This window comes from Nicotiana tabacum, chromosome 6, assembly GCF_000715075.1.
Source record: "Nicotiana tabacum cultivar K326 chromosome 6, ASM71507v2, whole genome shotgun sequence".
NCBI lineage: Eukaryota > Viridiplantae > Streptophyta > Magnoliopsida > Solanales > Solanaceae > Nicotiana > Nicotiana tabacum.
This window is the reverse complement of record NC_134085.1, coordinates 158327352-158345458: the sequence shown is the minus strand read 5'-3', so window position 1 is coordinate 158345458 and position 18107 is coordinate 158327352. Positions and strand designations below refer to the sequence as shown.

General features: G+C 39.0%; 1 protein-coding gene across 1 annotated transcript; it reads right to left on the bottom strand.

Moving 5' to 3' along the window:
• Positions 1-1679: 1679 nt before the first annotated feature.
• LOC107805225 (V-type proton ATPase subunit C-like) lies at positions 1680-17245 on the bottom strand. Its single transcript, XM_016629220.2, has 11 exons — positions 17009-17245; positions 16835-16903; positions 16410-16537; positions 16234-16333; positions 15046-15113; positions 13993-14134; positions 13636-13752; positions 13332-13457; positions 2674-2757; positions 2496-2575; positions 1680-2060 (listed from the first exon to the last, which is right to left on the bottom strand). Exons 1-11 carry the CDS (start codon positions 17126-17128, stop codon positions 1964-1966), a joined length of 1131 nt encoding a protein of 376 aa, XP_016484706.2. The 5' UTR covers positions 17129-17245; the 3' UTR covers positions 1680-1963.
• Between the last annotated feature and the right edge of the window lie 862 nt (positions 17246-18107).

Sequence of the window (18107 nt, the reverse complement as noted above, 5' to 3'; positions counted from 1 at the left end):
AGTTGTGAAAAGTGTTTCCAAGTTATAATATACCCATAAAATTAAGTGTTGAGATTGTTTTACAAAGACTGACATGGGCAATGTGATTGGCCAGGAGCTAAGAATGTGAAGAACCTGAGTCGTTAGGACCACATTCATTATGGCATTTGTGCCATTCTCCAAACGACATAGACTTGCCTCTTTCACCAATTTATTACTGTTGTCTTCACTTGCTTTAATTAAACTTACCACTACCTTTGCTATAGTAAATGTGGCCAACTCCCTGTTTCTCCACCTCTTTCTCCATTTGACTATGATTATTTTTGGGGCACAGCCCATGGTTTCTGTTATTTTTTTTCCTGTCGCGTTCAAATCTCACTTTCGGCTATTATAAGTATTATGAGTAGAGCAACTTCCTTTTATATAATTCTTTTTTCTTTTTGGTAGGGGAGGAGAAGATATTAGTAAGTGAGCCTTGCCGAATATTTGGTTTTATAGTCCATTATAAATGTTATTTTAGTTATATGACCCTTTTCATAGAAGATCAATAAAAATGACGCGTGAAATCTGTAAAAATAATAGAGGTGTTTTTTTCTATTCAATTCAATTGTAAGTGAGCACAGAAGATCTTCTCCTCAGGCGGATTGAGCATATTGGTGTCGAATCACAAATGTCGATAAACATTAAGCAGACACAAATATGTCCAATTTGGCAACTAGTCCAAGGCACAAGCTGTTTGTTTTCTGTTTCCTTCCAAAATTTGTCTGATGCCTATGTGAACAACCTCTAATACAATCTGCGAGTAGATAGGCTTTTTGTTGTGCATTATTGACACAAAAATCTTTAATTTAGAACGTCAGTTCCAACCAAAAAATTAATGCTCATCATTTGCCAACTAGCTAACTAGACAAAACCAACATGTAATATATATAAGAGGGCCAATTGATCATTGATGGTGCATGTGGGTCATTTTGTTGGATTACAGGGCTACACCAAAAGAGGATACATTGCAGAGCAATGAACCGAACCCAAGTTTTTTGGAGTTTAGACATACCTGAGAATGCCCTAACCTCCTTTTCAACTACAGCCTAGAAGGCTATAGGTCCTAATCCCAACTAGCCAGGACCATACCCTACCTACAACTACAACTATTATTACTATGTCTCAGTCTCAAACAAGTTGTGATCGGCTATATAAATACTCACCTTCTCCACTTAAACTCAAGCATATCCTACAACCTCCAAGACATAAGCTGCACCTGCACTAAAGTTTTCCAAAGGTAGAGTAAAAGAGCAGGGTTCCAGTTTTTGCAGAACTTAACCGGGTTCCTGCTCATTATTTAACCCGATTTCCTACTCACTTTCCTTGCCAAGAAGATTGTACAACCTAAGTCTCAATGGTCGCAAACAATTAATGGTAATCAGTCATTTTGGTAATTAATTCCGTCCATGTAAGTTTGCTCATATTGGTGGTCCATAAACCCGAATAAAAGAAGATGGTTGTAGTAGCTTAACAAGACAACGCAAACTAGTCAATACATGATTGCTTGATTTGGCAATTGTCATGTGCTCAAAACATACAATCGAGAAACCAATAGCATCTACTCGTCTCGACTCACAAAGATCAAGCTAGCTAAGAGTGAAAATGCATCAGAAAAGACCAAGGAGTATCGTATTGCAAGAAAGCAACGACATACAGGCTTAAAACAAGAACAAATTACATTTAGTATGGGAAACAATACCCAATACATATCAAAATTATCCTCAAAAAATTTTCATCCAGACAGTACTAAGATTTGGGATACAATCAACCCCTACAAAGGCAGCAAGAGGAAGTAAAAAAAATATGTTTTACAATAAACATATAATATTAAAAAAATAATTGAACAATCCTCTCTATTGTACAAGTGCGCAACCTGTCCTTATTGTTGATGGCAACTAGATTCAAACCAATTGCAGTGGACAGAACAAGCCATTTATCGAACTCAAACAAGATTTATGGTGAAGGAGACGTAAGGATGAGCCTCTGAATCACCTCCAAAACCAGCCATTCCTCCTTCATCCTCAGATTTCCAGAAATTGCTGCAGTTGAATTAAAAACAGTATAAATGGGGAACGTGATAGATAAACCATTTAATAACCGTCAGTTAGAGTTGGACAGAGAGACATGTAGGTCCAACGGACCACATAGATGTGGCGTATTGAAACTGAACAAATGCATGTTCTTTTCTTACAATATACTCAATGGACAATTACAGAACTTTCAGCCTCAAGTAGAGATAGAATGGGATAAATGTACTCGGGACCAGTAATAGTCAAGCTAAATAGCATCCATGTTATAAGCATGATATATGTTCCTGCTCGGCGGAGACTGGAAGAAAATATTATGTTACTTATAAACACCATTAACAGTCATGCAATACAATTTTAACATGTTAAAAGCATCACACATGTTCCTTCTTGGTGGAGTTCAGGGGAAAATATTATCACATGCAAACAGGTGATAATATGCCATACCTGTTTGAACTGTCGCAGAGTGACTCAAGAATGGAACGTACTTTCTTCTCACTTTTGGTAGAGGGTGCCAATACAACAGACTGAAAATTTATGTCGGTCCTTAAGTACTGGTAATAATCTAAATACAACCAAACAGGTAGCTGATAAGCATAATATTTGGGGGTCCAAATGAATTTACCAAAAATGATGGAGGCAAGCCGTATCTCAAAATGCTCTCAGCAAAGATACGCACAGCGCAGAAGTGCATCCAGGAGCTAAAAACCTGTAGAATGATGGCAGGACATTTTAGATAAGGGTTTCAATCTCACCAACTACAATATGGGTTTCAATCTAACTAACTACAATATGGGTGAGCTGGAAATGAAAATAAATCAATCAGCACTAAGAAAAGAAAAAGGAAATAGTGAACCCACATCGAGATGGGATACTTTTTGTTTTGAGAATGGATCGAGATGGAATCCTATTGCGAAATCTAAAAGGTAATTTACAAATTTACAGCAGTCGAAGAGCAGAAATCACAAGAGCGCACTTAGACCATTGGTCATTACTTTGGTTTTATTGGTTGAGCAAAAAATGTGCTAGAACCCTCTCGTCAAGGAGTGCACTTAATATCTAAACAGGCAACCAAATGGAGAGGTGCGTAGTGGAGGACAAATTGCTGCAAGGACTGACCTAACACGATGTTAAATTTAACCTCTGGCTTAAGCCACGTCCCTTAACACAATTGATAACGGAACTGCAAATCTATCCAGAATTGGCTTTGCACCTTACATGCTGATATTATTGGTACGTTCTGGAAACAAACTACACACCCCACTACGTGGATCATGTTATATGGACTCATTGTGGCCTATGCCTAAATGTATCTGTGTGAATTGCTGTGACATGGACATAGGTATTTCCAGTTTTCTAATGGACTTTTAAATACACTAGCTTAAAATTGAACATAACCATGTAGGTTTAATGTCTCGAGCAAAAAAAATGTAGGTTTAGTGACTGACTCTATAATTCATTAAGGGGGCGTTTGGTAGGGTACATAAGAATAGTGCTGAATAAGGCGTATTAGTAATGCATGGGTTAGTAAAGCAAGTATGAGTTATGCAGGGATTATTTATTATCCACTGTTTGTTGTGGCGTATTAAAAATTAAAATGCATTGCATAATTTTAAGAAACTAGTTGTTTACAAAAATGCCCTCCATATTCTTTAGCTTTAAGGGACTTTAAGGACAATTTTTTCTTTAACCATGTTAATGCATGCATTAACAGCCTTGGTATTCCTAATACCATGGTTTGCTATGTATTAGCCTTCGAAACTCGGTGGATAATGGGCCCGCCCCTCTACCCTTCTCCACTTAAATACCAGGCTTTGCTTTGCATGGTGTGGGGGCTTGAACCTGTGACCTAAGACACAAATTCACCACCCTTTGCCACTTGAGCTAGGCCCTGGGGGCAGTTATACATGGCATTATACCAGATAGGCTGTATAACTAATACTTGCATTAGTAATACATAGGTTGAAAAGGTGTATCAAACAAGGGATTAGTAATACCATAAGCTAAATCATGCATTATTTTCTCTAATGCATCCTACAAAACGACCCCTAACAGAATCCATGTTATAGAAATTTAGATCCCCCCCCCCCCAAATCTTTCACCACCCTAGTCTCCCTGGAAGCCTCCTATGAACTGTTTCCATCTCTGAATGCTTATCACTATTATCATCTAACAGCACCAACACACTTGAGAACCACATGTACCTTTCTGTCATAAACTTTGTTTCATCCTACAAACTGGCAACAGATGAACCAGTGAACTGTGAATGCTTTCAGGGAAAGCATGAATTGGGGGTTATAGGTCAATGAAGATTGCTATCACGTGCTAATTAGATTGAAAAATATGACTTATTGACCCCGTCAAGCGAATTACATTACTGCACCCCCTCATCGCTGACTGATACACTCTTTAGGGGTGTTCAGATGGTCAGTTCACCTTTCAATCAAACATCCGTTCCTGTTTGTTTCCAAATGCTTTGATTTCTCGTTTTGAGTAACCAAAATCACACACTTATTGACTAACTATTGGACATGCGACTGGCTATTTATTAGTAATCAATAACCAAATTAGAGGGATGTAAAGATGTCGTAAACAAGTTTATATGGTTTTCAGATGACATAAATTATCTAGTCCTCTTCCTTAACAATTTTACAATGTCAAATGAAATATAAAGTAATAATATTGTTTTTTGTTCTCAGACCGCACTTGTGGGATTCAATTGGGTTGTTGTTGTTATTGTTGTTGTTGTTGTTGTTCCATGGGATATCTCAGCCCATTAAGTGCACCCTGTCGGAGTATAATACCTTGTTGAAGACCTTCATCATTGGAACTTAAGTATATGCGAAACATGTAATTTTTCTTGTTAAATTAGACGAAACCAAGCAAACCAAGCGTATCTCAGCTCATATTTACCAAAAGAAAGCCTAGTTGGCCCGAGCTGAAATATGAGTGAGGTGAGCCAAGCATAAGTCGACTCTACTCAATGTCCAGGCCAAAGAGTTAATTTGTTCTCCTGAAGTTGGCACTAATTGAATCTTTAATCATGAGCTTAATCATTCAAAACTCTAATGAGATCTCATCTACATGCCTTACCTCAACCCTTGGTGCGCCACATCATTAAAGTTGGACTAGCCAATGGGAACACTTGATAACGTGCCTATTTCTAAGCAATCGAACAATAAACATTTGGTAGAAAAACAACATACTAGAACTTCGAAACAAAATGAACATTGTTCCCGAATAGGATATAATTGCAAGAAGTGGCCAAAAGTGATCATGCCAAAAAACCTAGGTGGTCTGGGAATCAAAGATTTGGCCAAGCATAACTAGAGCTTGCTCATGAAGTGGTAGTGAAGATATGCCCAAGAATCAACAAGCATATTGAAAGAGGTAGTTAATGCAAAATATGGGGTGCAAGACAGGTGGTGTGCCAAGAAAAACAGAGCCCCACATGGAGTTGGCCCGTGGAAGCATATCAGGTTGTGACCTATCAGGTTGGGAATGGTATCAACATTAAATTATGGAAGGATAGATGGCTCAACAATCAAACTCTAAAAGACTCTCATCCAGACCTATATCAGATTGCTTCAGACACCAACTCTTCTATAGCCCAAAATAGAGCAGGGAACAACTGGGACCTTCACTTCACAAGAAATTTGCAGGATTGGGAACTTAACGAGCTGTTTGATCTATACAGATCTCTTGTAGAAGCCACAAGGAATCCTCAAGTTTCAGACAGCTTAAGGTGGGGCAACTCTGGAAAAGGTAACTACACGGTGAAGACTGGCTACAGCAAACTAAGTGCATCCAATGACATGATTGAGCTTTGACCATGGAAGTTAATTTGGAAAACAAAACTGCCCACAAAAGTAAAGTGCTTCTCATGGACAACCTACAAGAAGCATTCTTTCAGGATGTGACCTATCAGGTTGGGAATGGTATCAACATTAAATTCTGGAAGGATAGATGGCTCAACAATCAAACTCTAAAAGACTCTCGTCCAGACCTATATCAGATTGCTTCAGACACCAACTCTTCTATAGCCCAAAATCGAGCAGGGAACAACTGGGACCTTCACTTCACAAGAAATTTGCAGGATTGGGAACTTAACGAGCTGTTTGATCTATACAGATCTCTTGTAGAAGCCACAAGGAATCCTCAAGTTTCAGACAGCTTAAGATGGGGCAACTCTGGAAAAGGTAACTATACGGTGAAGGCTGGCTACAGCAAACTAAGTGCATCCAATGACATGATTGAGCTTTGGCCATGGAAGTTAATTTGGAAAACAGAACTGCCCACAAAAGTCAAGTGCTTCTCATGGACAGCCCTCTATGAAGCTATTCTGACCCAGGATAACCTTAGTAGAAGGAATTTCCAGCTGGCTAATAGATGCTACATGTGCAAGCTCAACTCTGAGTCGGTTAATCACCTGTTTCTACATTGCTCAGTGGCTTCAGATTTATGGAACATGTTCTTAGCACTTTTTGGTGTCAGCTGGGCGGTGCCACAGAACTTGAGGGATGCAGTACTTAGCTGGAGTCTAAAGGAAGTTGATAAATCCATCAAAAAGATCTGGCAAATGATCCCATCCTGTATGTTTTGGTGTCTTTGGACTGAGAGGAATCGTAGATGTTTTGATGGCATTTCAACTTCCAATGGCCACCTGAAGTCTAAATGTCTAATGAGTCTCTTTAGTTGGAGTAACCTCTCCCCTATAAATGACATTATTCCCCTCCTAGACTTCATTAGCTCTCTCTCATTGGTTTAGTAACCTCTGATTTTTGCTCTTGGTTATCTAAAGGCTCTAGAATAGTTTTTTGTCCTACTGAGTTAACCAAGACTCTTATGTAACTTTTGCATCTTCTTGATACCTTTAATATAATACATTACTTTATCAAAAAAAAAAATTGCAAGAAGCGAATTATTTTGCAATCAAAAAGTTGGAAATTGACTTCTCCGGATGAATTCTGCTACATATCTCAATTTAGCATAGTTCTAGAATTAATAGACACAACAACAAAAAACCTAGTGAAGTCCCACAAATGCGGTCTGCGGAGGATAGCGTGTACGCAGGTCTTACCCCTACCCTTGGGAGGTAGAGAGGTTGTTTTCGATAGACCTTCGACTCAAGAAGATGAAAAGCAACACTAGAAACAAGCAACATCAACCACAAAGGCCAGAAAGGTAATAACAGCAATCTAAGAACCAGAAAAATAAATGAAGGAAGCAATAGCAACAAGTAAAATACTAGTAAACCAAAGCGTAAGATAGCATGAAAACAACATGTAATACTAGCAATCTAAGAACAAGACACTATCACACTAATCCTAAAAAACCCCGGTACGAGACAAAAAAACGCTCGACGACGTATTAACTTTCTATCCTAATTCTCGACTTCCACACCCTCCTACCAAGGGTCATGTCCTCGGTAAGCTGAAGACGCGTCATGTCCTGCCTGATCACCTCTCCCCAATACTTCTTTGGCCGCTCTCTACCTCTTCTCATACCCACCAAAACCAATCGCTTACACCTCCTTACTGGAGCATCTAAGCTTATCCATGATATCTTCATTCCTAATCTTATCCAACCTAGTATGCCCGCACATCCATCACAACATCCTCATTTCTACTACTTTCATCTATGAATATGGGAGTTCTTGACTGACCAACACTCTGGCCTATACAACATAGTCGGTCTAACCACCACCCTGTAGAACTTACCTTTAAGTTTTGGTAGCACATTCTTGTCACACAAGACGTCGGACGCTAACCTCCATTTCATCCACCCCGCCCTATAAGATATGTGGCATCCTCTCCTCATTCCCTTGGATAACAGACCCAAGATACTTGTAACTCTTGGAGATGACTTGTGAATCAAGTCTCACGTCCATGTCCGTTCCCTCCGTCAGGTCGCTGAACTTTCACTCCAAGTATTTTGTCTTAGTCCTGCTCAACTTGAAACCTTTAGACTCTAGGGTCAGTCTCCAAACCTCCAACTAGTCGTTAACACCGCCTCGCATCTCGTCAATCAGTACTATGTCTCTAGAATTAACAGAAGGGAATAAAAAAGATAAAAGAGAGACCAAGTGCTTGAATGTGTACACGATCCAATTTTTTGCCCATGGGATTCAGTAAGTCAGGAAGAGTACATTGGAGTTTAAAAACAGTGCATGTGTAAATGTTTTATCAAAAGAAAGAGCCCATGGGATTCAGTAAGTCAGGAAGAGTACATTGGAGTTTAAAAGCAGTACACATGCAAATGTTTTATTAAAAGAAAGATACAGTACATGTGGAAAAGCAGTCAGTTTTTCCTTTTCCTCTGCGAGCTTGTAGCTTTATTTATTTGTACAGATTAACCAACTGGATACCCAGTTATCTGCTTCCATAACATACAAAAATTTACCTGTGATTTTTATCACCGGGTAGGATTTTAATTTGCCAAACAAACTGAATAACCAAGATGGTAATGCAACAGAAACTAAACCAAAAGCAAAATTAACTGCTCCATATCTTTTTTAGCCAACTTGAAGAGTTGGCATCCTGTTTAAACAAACAATTGGACACCCTTATCCGCCTTGTCTCACCCTCTGCCCCACGACAGAGTCTCCAATCTCATCCTCTTTTTAAACCACATATATGATCATAGTTCTGGTGAAAAACTTTTCAGAGTGCGTACTGATTATTTTTAAATTGTTAGTGATTAATTTTTTCTTATCTTGTAATAGCTTTTTTAATTGCGCCAACTAATTTTTTGTCAAAGAGTTCATAGCTTTCCAGAGAGTAGTGGACAAGGTTAGTTGATAGGTTCTTTTAAGATGAAGCATCATAGCTTCATACTGGCACACTTTGTCCTTCAACTTATGTTGGGAAGAAATGGGGGAGCAGGTTGTGGAATGAGATGGAGGATAAGAGACAAAGGATGGTGTAGGTGCAAAGGGTGAAGGCAGAAGGTTGAGAGGGTGGGCGGGAAGCAGTTGATTAGGGGGTCGCCATGGGAAGCAGTAATTGTGGAATATGTTGGAAGGGTGATATGGCACACAGTTGTTCTGTTGTTTTTCCTTTTCCTTCTCTTTTCTTCAAATTTCAGAAGAAAAACCAACAAGAATATCCTTAGTTTTTCCAGCGGAGGCACACTAGGTGATTTCTTCTCATCTATCCAAGCCTTGGTGGATAGAGTTACCTGGTACCTGTTGCTGGTGGGAGGTGGCAGGTATCCCGTGGAATTAGTCGAGGTGCGCGCAAGCTGGCCCGGACACCACGGTTATCAAAAAAAAAAGAATATCCTTAGTTTTTTTTTTAGCACATATCAACTGTCCCATTTTCTAAATGCAGATAACTATAAGTTCCAAATTTTGAAGCAGATAAAAGTTAGACGACCAGTGAAATGAATGTCAGGGGGACAGAATTACACCTTTTTTTTCTTGTTTACAAGAGCGATTAGAATAATTTCCAGTTTTACTGGATCACATATCTAAAGCTGTGAATGTCTGTTGATTGTTATAGCCTTATAAGCATAGTTGGCGTCAGAAAGAAAGCCTGGGAGTGATAGTCATTTAACCACACAACTAAACCCCAATCCCATGATTGTTATGCCGGCTAATCGGCTATATAAATCATCAAGATCCAGCTCGCTCCACTTTCCCCATTCATTCCAATATTCAATAGTTTCGGATTTCCTAACAAACTAGAGGTTTCTTCACCTTTTTAACAAAAACAAAAATCTCTAAACAAACTAGAAACTAGAAAGAACGCCTAGTAAAGCTGGTCCAAATGTAAGTATACCAAACTAAGCTTAATTCCCACTAATTGGTATCGATTATATGGATCTTTTGCTTCCTTTGTGTTATATTTTTCTTTAAGCCCACATGAATTTAAGAGATGCAAGTCTCGTTCCACGTAATTTTAGGCCAACCTCATTCATTACTAACACCTTTAATTATTACAGTATCACACCTACGACCAATGCATTTGAAGGTCCACATAGAGCATGAACAAACGATCTTAAGCAAGCATTATTTCATTTTGTCTTCTGTTTGTGCTACTTGAACCTTCTGTGAGATGTGATAATTTCTTCATTTAACCATAATATGGACTTTTCCTGATTTTTGCCTTTCTACGAAACAAGGGTGATATCCAAAATTGCAACAACTATCAGGGTATCGAGCTACTGAGCCATACCATGAAAGTATGGGAGAGGGTGGTGGAGCGGAGGGTGAGGAGGATTGTGTCTATTTCAGAGAACCAATTCGGATTTATGTCGGGGTGTTCTACTACAGAACCTATTCACCTTGTTAGGAGATTGATGGAGCAGTATAGGGAGAGGAAGCGGGATTTATATATGGTGGTCATCGACTTAGAGAAGGCTTACGATAAAGTGCCGAGGGAGGTGTTGTGGAGATGTTTGGAGGTTAGAGGCGTTTCTGTTGCATACATTAGGGCTATTCAAGACGTATGATGGAGCTAAGACTCGAGGAAGGACAGTGAGAGGGGACTCGGAACACTTCCCGATTGTGATGGGGTTGCATCACATTCAAAGGAAGGTGACGTGGTGCATATTATTTGCAAATGACATTGTACTGATTGACGAGACGCGAGGTGGTGTTAACGAGAGGTTAGAGGTTTGGAGGAGACCCTGGAGTCTAAAGGTTTCAAGTTGAGCAGGACCAAAACAGAATACTTGGAGTGCAAGTTCAATAGCGCGACTCAGAAAGTGGACGAAGACATGCGGCTTGATTCACAAGTCATTCCTAGGAGAGAAAGTTCCAAGTACCTTGGGTCTGTTATACAAGGGAATGGGGATCGACGAGGATGTCACACACCATATTGGGACGGGATGGATGAAATGGAAGCTTGCTTCTGGTGTTCTGTATAACAAGAATGTGCCATCAAAACTTAAAGGTAAGGTTTATAGAGCGTTGGTCAGACCGACGGAGTGTTGGTCAGTCAAGAACTCTCATGTACAGAACATGAAGGTGACTGAAATGAGGATGTTGAGATGTACGGGCATACCAAGTTAGATAGAATTAGAAATGAAGTTATCCGGGATAAAGTGGGTGTGGCCATTGTGGAGGATAAGATGCGGGAGACGAGACTTAGATGGTTCGGGCATGTTAAGAGGAGAGGCACTGATGCCCCGGTGAGGAGGTGTGAGAGGCTGGCGTTGGAGGACCAACGAAGAGGTAGAAGCAGGCCGAAAAAGTACTGGGAAAAGGTGATTAGGCGAGATATGGCGTTGCTCCAGCTGACTGAGGAAATGATCATGGATAGGAAGGTGTGGAGGTTGAAAATAAAGGTAGAGGGTTAGGTAGTCGAGTGTTGTCCTTGTTTGTCACAGTAGCTTTGATACATCACTTAGTGTCCTTCGTGTTTTATCCCTAGATTGTCGTTATTACTTGTTGGTGCCTTGTTCCGGTTTTCTAATTGCATTACTTAGTGTTAGTTTTGTATTTTCGCTTCGGTTGCCGGATTAGTTTGCTTGTTTCTGCCCCTTCCCTTTTTCCTTCCTGAGCTGGGGGTCTACCGAAAACAGCCTCTCTGCTTTTTTAAAGGCAGGGGTAAGGTCTACGTACACTCTACCCTCCACATACCCCACTTGTGGGACTACATTGGGTTTTTTGTTATTGTTACGAAACCAGTCAATCAACTTTTTTGGTGAAACATATTGTAATCAGTCAATACATCCATTTCATGAGGCTTTTGCAATACTATAACATGTAATACAAGGTTCACAAGAGAAAGTTCATTTGCTCCCCCTTAAGAAATTTTAAAGTTTAACACTTTATCTACGATTTAGCCTTTGACCACTATGTTATAAAAATAAATACAAAATCACGGGAGGTATGTAAGGCCATGTCTAGAATGCGCCAACTGCTTAGGTTAAAATACTCACACAAAGCGCTAAAGCTACCTCCTAGCGTGGCATGCCGCTTTGTTTTCCAGCCACATTATGCTCCACCAAGGTACATATTTCCACAAAATTTTATCTAGTTCAGCTTACAATTTACGGATGAGCTGAAAACAACCACCACATGTTCATTTTTGTTTTATTTTCAATCAAGATTTAAGAAGGAAAAAGGGAAAAAATCAAGGTACAAGATGAGATTTCTTAAAGCAATTTGCCTGAACATGAACAAGAGTAAGGACAATGTTATGCACTGGCAACCAGAAATTAACACCTGCCTTTTCACACACCCAACTTGTGCCCGGAAGGAAAAAAGAACAGATCCTTTTGGTGTTTGTTAGGCAATTGTTAAAGAAAGATAATAGAAGTTAACAAGAAAAATCACATGTTTTGCTGACCCGTTCCCCGCTAATTAAGAGCTTGTCTTCTCGCCAAGCCATGATGCATTTCGCTCGGTCAAAATACTGAAAAGCTTAATAGCTTCTTCACTGGCAGAGGAAGGGTATGAAAAGATCCACCGACATTTAATGAAAAAAAGAATGAAAAAATTAACAAAGAACTCCAACACTTAATTGATATCACTTTGAATTTGGCAAATCCTCTCACCACAGCATGTTCCCTTCTCCGCTTTAAGATCTCCCCTCATTTTCTCTATTTCTTCCCGTGTATCATTGTTGGTTGGTAAATAATTTAGGTCTCTTCAATCATCATCTTTTAAAGTTTTTGGAACGCTATTTTGAGAGAGAGGGCGGGAGTGGATAAGGTGATAGGTTATGATTGTTTTCCATTTATTCTTTCCATAATTCATTTCCAGATAATGAAAAACAAAGACTGCAAAGACTTTTTCCTAGTCCCAGAACATGCTCCCTCAGTTTCACATGTTGCTCATGTAAGATGAGACTTGGTCCCCGGGCAATGGTAAGGCTCCCTCTCTTTCTCTACAGTTCATTTTGAAGGTTCACGGGATCAATTCATGAATATATTCTCTTGAATATCGTAAGCATTTTACTTCTACCGACTCTATCAGATAATAAATCCAAGAGGAGTAAAATCATTTTGTATCCTTGAAATAGTCAAAATCCAAGTTAGCATCTGATTGTAAAGTGATCTTGAGATAACTCATAGACTTCACCAACAACCATAATGTGATAGGTTATTTTGTTAGCTCAAAGTAGTGAAGTGCAGAAGAGACTAAAAGATCCTTATAACGCAGTTTAGATATATATTTGGCTGATGACAAACGAGTTCACTTTTTCATTTCCTTCGAGACTGCAAAGCATTTCTAATTTAAAGCCAGCACCAAAGACATAAGTCTATGAATAAAATTAACAGTAGAAAATGCATCCAGAAATGCTTAGATTTCCAATAGTAAGAGGGAAGTACCTCCCCATAACTGGTATAGCACCACTGCAGCAGAGAGCTCCTGAATGTCTCTTGGTCTTGCATCAGTTTTTCCAGCTCTTGTTTCCGGCTTTCTTGTGTATCCGGATTATGTTCAAAATCGCGAATCTGAATCAAATGTACCAATAAGACATCTCTTTAGATAAGGCCTTCCTCTATCAATAGTTCTTCTCACCACACATTACATATACATATATACGGACACAACAGAACAGTTTCACATATTGAAAGCTTTTTTCCCACCTGGTGGGGGAAGAGAGACTTGAAAGAGGTAAAGAAAACTCACCTGGAAGCCTCTTTCACGCGCCTTAATCTTGAAATTGTCGGCATCACGGTTGAATAATGTTACAGTATAAAGAGCATATTCATTGTCCTCATAGAGCATCTTAGAGGATCTGGGAACCTAAACAATTTAGTTAAAATGAAAAAGTAGAACTTGTAGGATAGCACTATAAAGAGCTCAGAAAGAAAGAAAAACGTTTTCTATTTCCAGAAATAAGTAAGAAATCCAGCTTGTCCTCGAAGAAGATCAAACTAATCCAAAGTGCAATGCCACAATAAGGACCACTATGCAAAGCAGAGACACATTCCAAGTAAATAGAAGATATGTGAAGCTATAAACTGAATCCAACAAAGTTCTTACCACATAGGTGGTAAGATTCTCGTAACTTGATAACCAGTCTTTCTGTGAGTATTTGGAAACGACAGCAAGGAGAGTTGTTAAGTGTTCTGAGGTAACAATATCTTCCGGCTTTACCAAATTGGACAGATCACGGACAGCTAAGCTGGAAGAAACACCAAGCACATCAGTTAGAATGCCAAGTAGAGACAAATTCAAAAACAATTATACCAATCCAGATTAGTAATTTCAAATAACAAAGAAACAAACATTAACAGAGTGCCCTTATCCTTTGACAAGGATAAGTTCAAAGACCCGAGTACCAAACTTCAGACTTCTGAAAAAGATTTTCAAGTTTCTATGAGCAACATGAATCTAGCACTCTGTATGGAAGTTTTATTTTAATTTCTACCATCTAGATGGAGTTCCTCTTGAGCCAAGGGTCTATCGGAAACAGTCTCTCTACTTTCACAAGGTAGGAGTAAGGTCTGCGTACACACTATCCTCCCTAGAACCTATTTGTGGAATTACACTGTTGTTGTTGTAGATGGAGTTCCTACAGTCCCTAAGATTTCGCTCTGAAGCAATACACCTAATGCAAACCTAACTCACCACATACTTTTTTCAAAACTAGTTTTAGTGTAAGCGCGTTGCGCATGTTTCCTATCTTAATAAGCACTAACTCTCTCTCTCCCTCCCTCCCTCCCTCGCTCTCTCTTTCTTTTTGGTGTAAATATTCTAACCAACCAGATAATATGAGGGCCACCTCTAATATCTGCTGATCTTTAACAAAAACAACATGGATGTATTTCCATGTTTCTTCTTTATCAAAGAAAACCTTCCATGTCTAATAGTGTCTATTTAGAGATAGCCTTTTTCAAGTTAGCTTCCTCTTATCCTTTTTAAATTTCACTATTATGTCCATCTATGTTGTCAGTGTCTTGGACATACATTTAGGCAGAAATTGAAGGTTCCTCGATGGTAAATCAATAATGACATAGCTGAACACTCAAAAATGATAAATCACCATTTATTGGAAGTCCATGTGTATCCAATGGAATCTTATCTCATACATACCTTCCCGCCTGCTTTCGATTGATGGCATTAAGTTGACTACGCACATTGTTATACTCAGAAACACGAACCTGTCATAGAAAACCAGCAGATATTGTAACACATTGTTCGAGCAATATATACTATGATTAAAAAACTCTTAGTAGTAAAGTCAGATACTCAACATTTAATCCAATGAAGTATCTCAAAGAAAACTGTCACCAAAAAAAGAATAACAAAGACTCTCAAAACCACCATGCTGTACTTAATTGACAAAACGATGTTACTCGATTGTTTTAAGGAGGAATAGTTATGTTCTAGGGAACCACACTCCGGGAATCAGTGGAACCAAACAGTGAATGTTTAACTAACATTGTCACTGTATCTTCAACAAGTACTTAATGCACTTCACTGTTAGGGACCTACAGCACCAATTTGGTTGAAACACAAGGGAAATGTGTCACATAAATTTGGGCAATATGGTTGTGGGCGAACTACGAATGGGCCATCTAAATCATAGAGGATTTCTCGGTTATCCCAAAAGAAAACATGCAGATAACAGAGAAAAAAGGAAAGAGAAATTATCTTAAGCCCCACTTGTTTCCACTTAATGAAGAACTAAATCTGAATCATTTACATGTCAATCCATTAAGTTTATTTGTTTTTATCTTGTACAATCACTTATTTGCTCTGAATAGGCCTGATTCAGTCAGATATGGTACAGAGTCTTAAATCATTAAGACGTTCACTTAAAACTTTATGTGAATGTAACGTTTTAGCACTATACTATCCACTAACACAGCACAACCACCAGCACCAACTACCTCCACTATTTAATTCTGTAAAGTGCAAACACATGATACCATTGGCAAAAAGTGAAGTAAGGAATGCTAATTCATGTTTGCTTTCTCCCTCGCTTATGGTGCTCTTCTTTTCTTCAAAATACCCTTTCTCTGTCTACTAGAGCATCGGTTTGTGCTTAATTCACATTGCGAATTAGAGCTATTTCTTCGTTTTACTTCACCATATACCACCTATTCATTCGGGCCTAATTACTTGTATCGTAAACATTTTATGTAAGCATTGAAATGGAGGACACCACCACACCCAACAAAAACTGGAAAATAGATAAATAAGATCTCCTACATTGTTATACCCAATTACTGCTCCTCACAAAATTACTTGTTTCACATAACACAGCAGAATATATACCTTAAGGTCATCCTCAATCTTGGCTACTTGGGTGTGAATTCCATCCACAATCTCCTTAAGAGGTGACATTGTTGGATACTTTGCCTCGTCCCACGCAAACCTACCACATAAATCAAATTTCTTGTCAGAAAAGATAATTCCACATATCAAAAGCAGTCAAACTAGGTGATATATACCTAGTGAGGTATGAGTCAACAGGAACCCCATCCACAGTGAGAGAGCTACTGAGGACCCCAGAAACTCTCTCCAATTCCTCGATCTGTCTTCGTGTCTTGGAGCAGACCCCTTCAATGAAGTTATTTGACTGCAAAAATTCAAATTTTCCACATATGATTCAAATAATTACCACATAAAATAACTTAATTTTTCGATTACAAAATACAGCTTCTGTCAGATGATATTCAACTTCTACGAATCCCTAATCAATACCACATTAAACAACTAAACTTCTCGATCACACTTGTAAAATTGCAGCCGGTAACTACTAAAAACGAGAAAATTAAAACAATCCAAAATAGATCACACGTGACTAATGCTTCGCAATTGAAATACAGAACAAATCAAAAAATGTAGAGAGAGAAAATAAAAATAAAGAGCTCACCTTGACGAGATCATCGCTGAGAGCTAGAAGCGAATCCAATGTGCCGACACGGAGATTCGGGATGTTAAACTGCAAATTCAACAAGAAATATGAAGGTGATCCAAAAAATTTGAAGTCGTTGAAGGCAGATCTCAGTAAAATTGACATTATTTAAGGGAAGGGCAGAGAGCTTACTCTATAAAGAGGAGTATCGAATGAATGCCTGGAGATAGATTCCTGAAGACGACTCCATAGAGAAGTAGTGGATGAGTTTTGCTGAACGGGGAGAGAAACCACCCAGTACCTGGAAGCCATTGTTCAACTTCTTCTTTGCTTTGATTAGATGTAGGAAGCAGAAACAACTTCCGGACAGATAAATAATTACGAGTCGTTGAATTTTATTTTCCCTTTTGGGCCTTATGTAGTTGTGAGCTGTGATTTATGTCCTTGCGTTATTGTTCTCTTTTTACATAAAAGGTACCATTTCATAGCTTCTTAAATTACACAAACACCCCTTCTTGTTTGAATTTGTGGTGCCAAGTGAAAAGGGACCTAACCGCTGGCCTAAACTGTTCATACTAGCACTGACCGGTAAAAATGGGGGAGTTTTGATTGTCGGATGGAAACGGATACATAGTATTTGAAGGTTGTCTACGGGTAAAATTTGGGATAGAGTTACCCCGATTTTCCGTTGAAGAAGCGAGGAACAGCTTTATTCGTTACTAGCTCAAATAAGATCGAAGGTGCCCGTAGATCGAAACCGGGACAGACGAATGACACGTCGAGAATCGAGCATGACCAAAGCCGGGAAGAATCAAGCTCGAGCAAAACGGAGAATCGAGGGTAAAGGAGAGACGGTTAAAGAGGACAAAACGGGGAGTTGAAATATCTGCCATCAACCGGATATCGGGGCACGAATCACGCCCGGTATCGAATGCGGATCATGTTTTCTTGGGAGAAAAGGAAGGAAGGATTTCACGCCCGATATCGAATGTGGATCATGTTTTCTTGGGAGAAAAGGAAGAAAGGATTTTTACCTTGTTTACACTTATATTAGGATTAAAACTCATCCACGACATAAAGAGGGGAACCTTTTTATTTTTTGGTCATTGTTGGCACGCATATCAAAGCAATAAAAGTTTATTCTAGCTCTTATCATTTGTTTAAGTATTCTTGAGTTGTTCATTGACTTAGCCATATCCAAACTCCATCTCGAAAGCTCGGTTGTGGTCGATTATTAGCGTTTAAGACTAACACGAGGCTTAATTACTTCAACATATTTGTTTGATCGTTT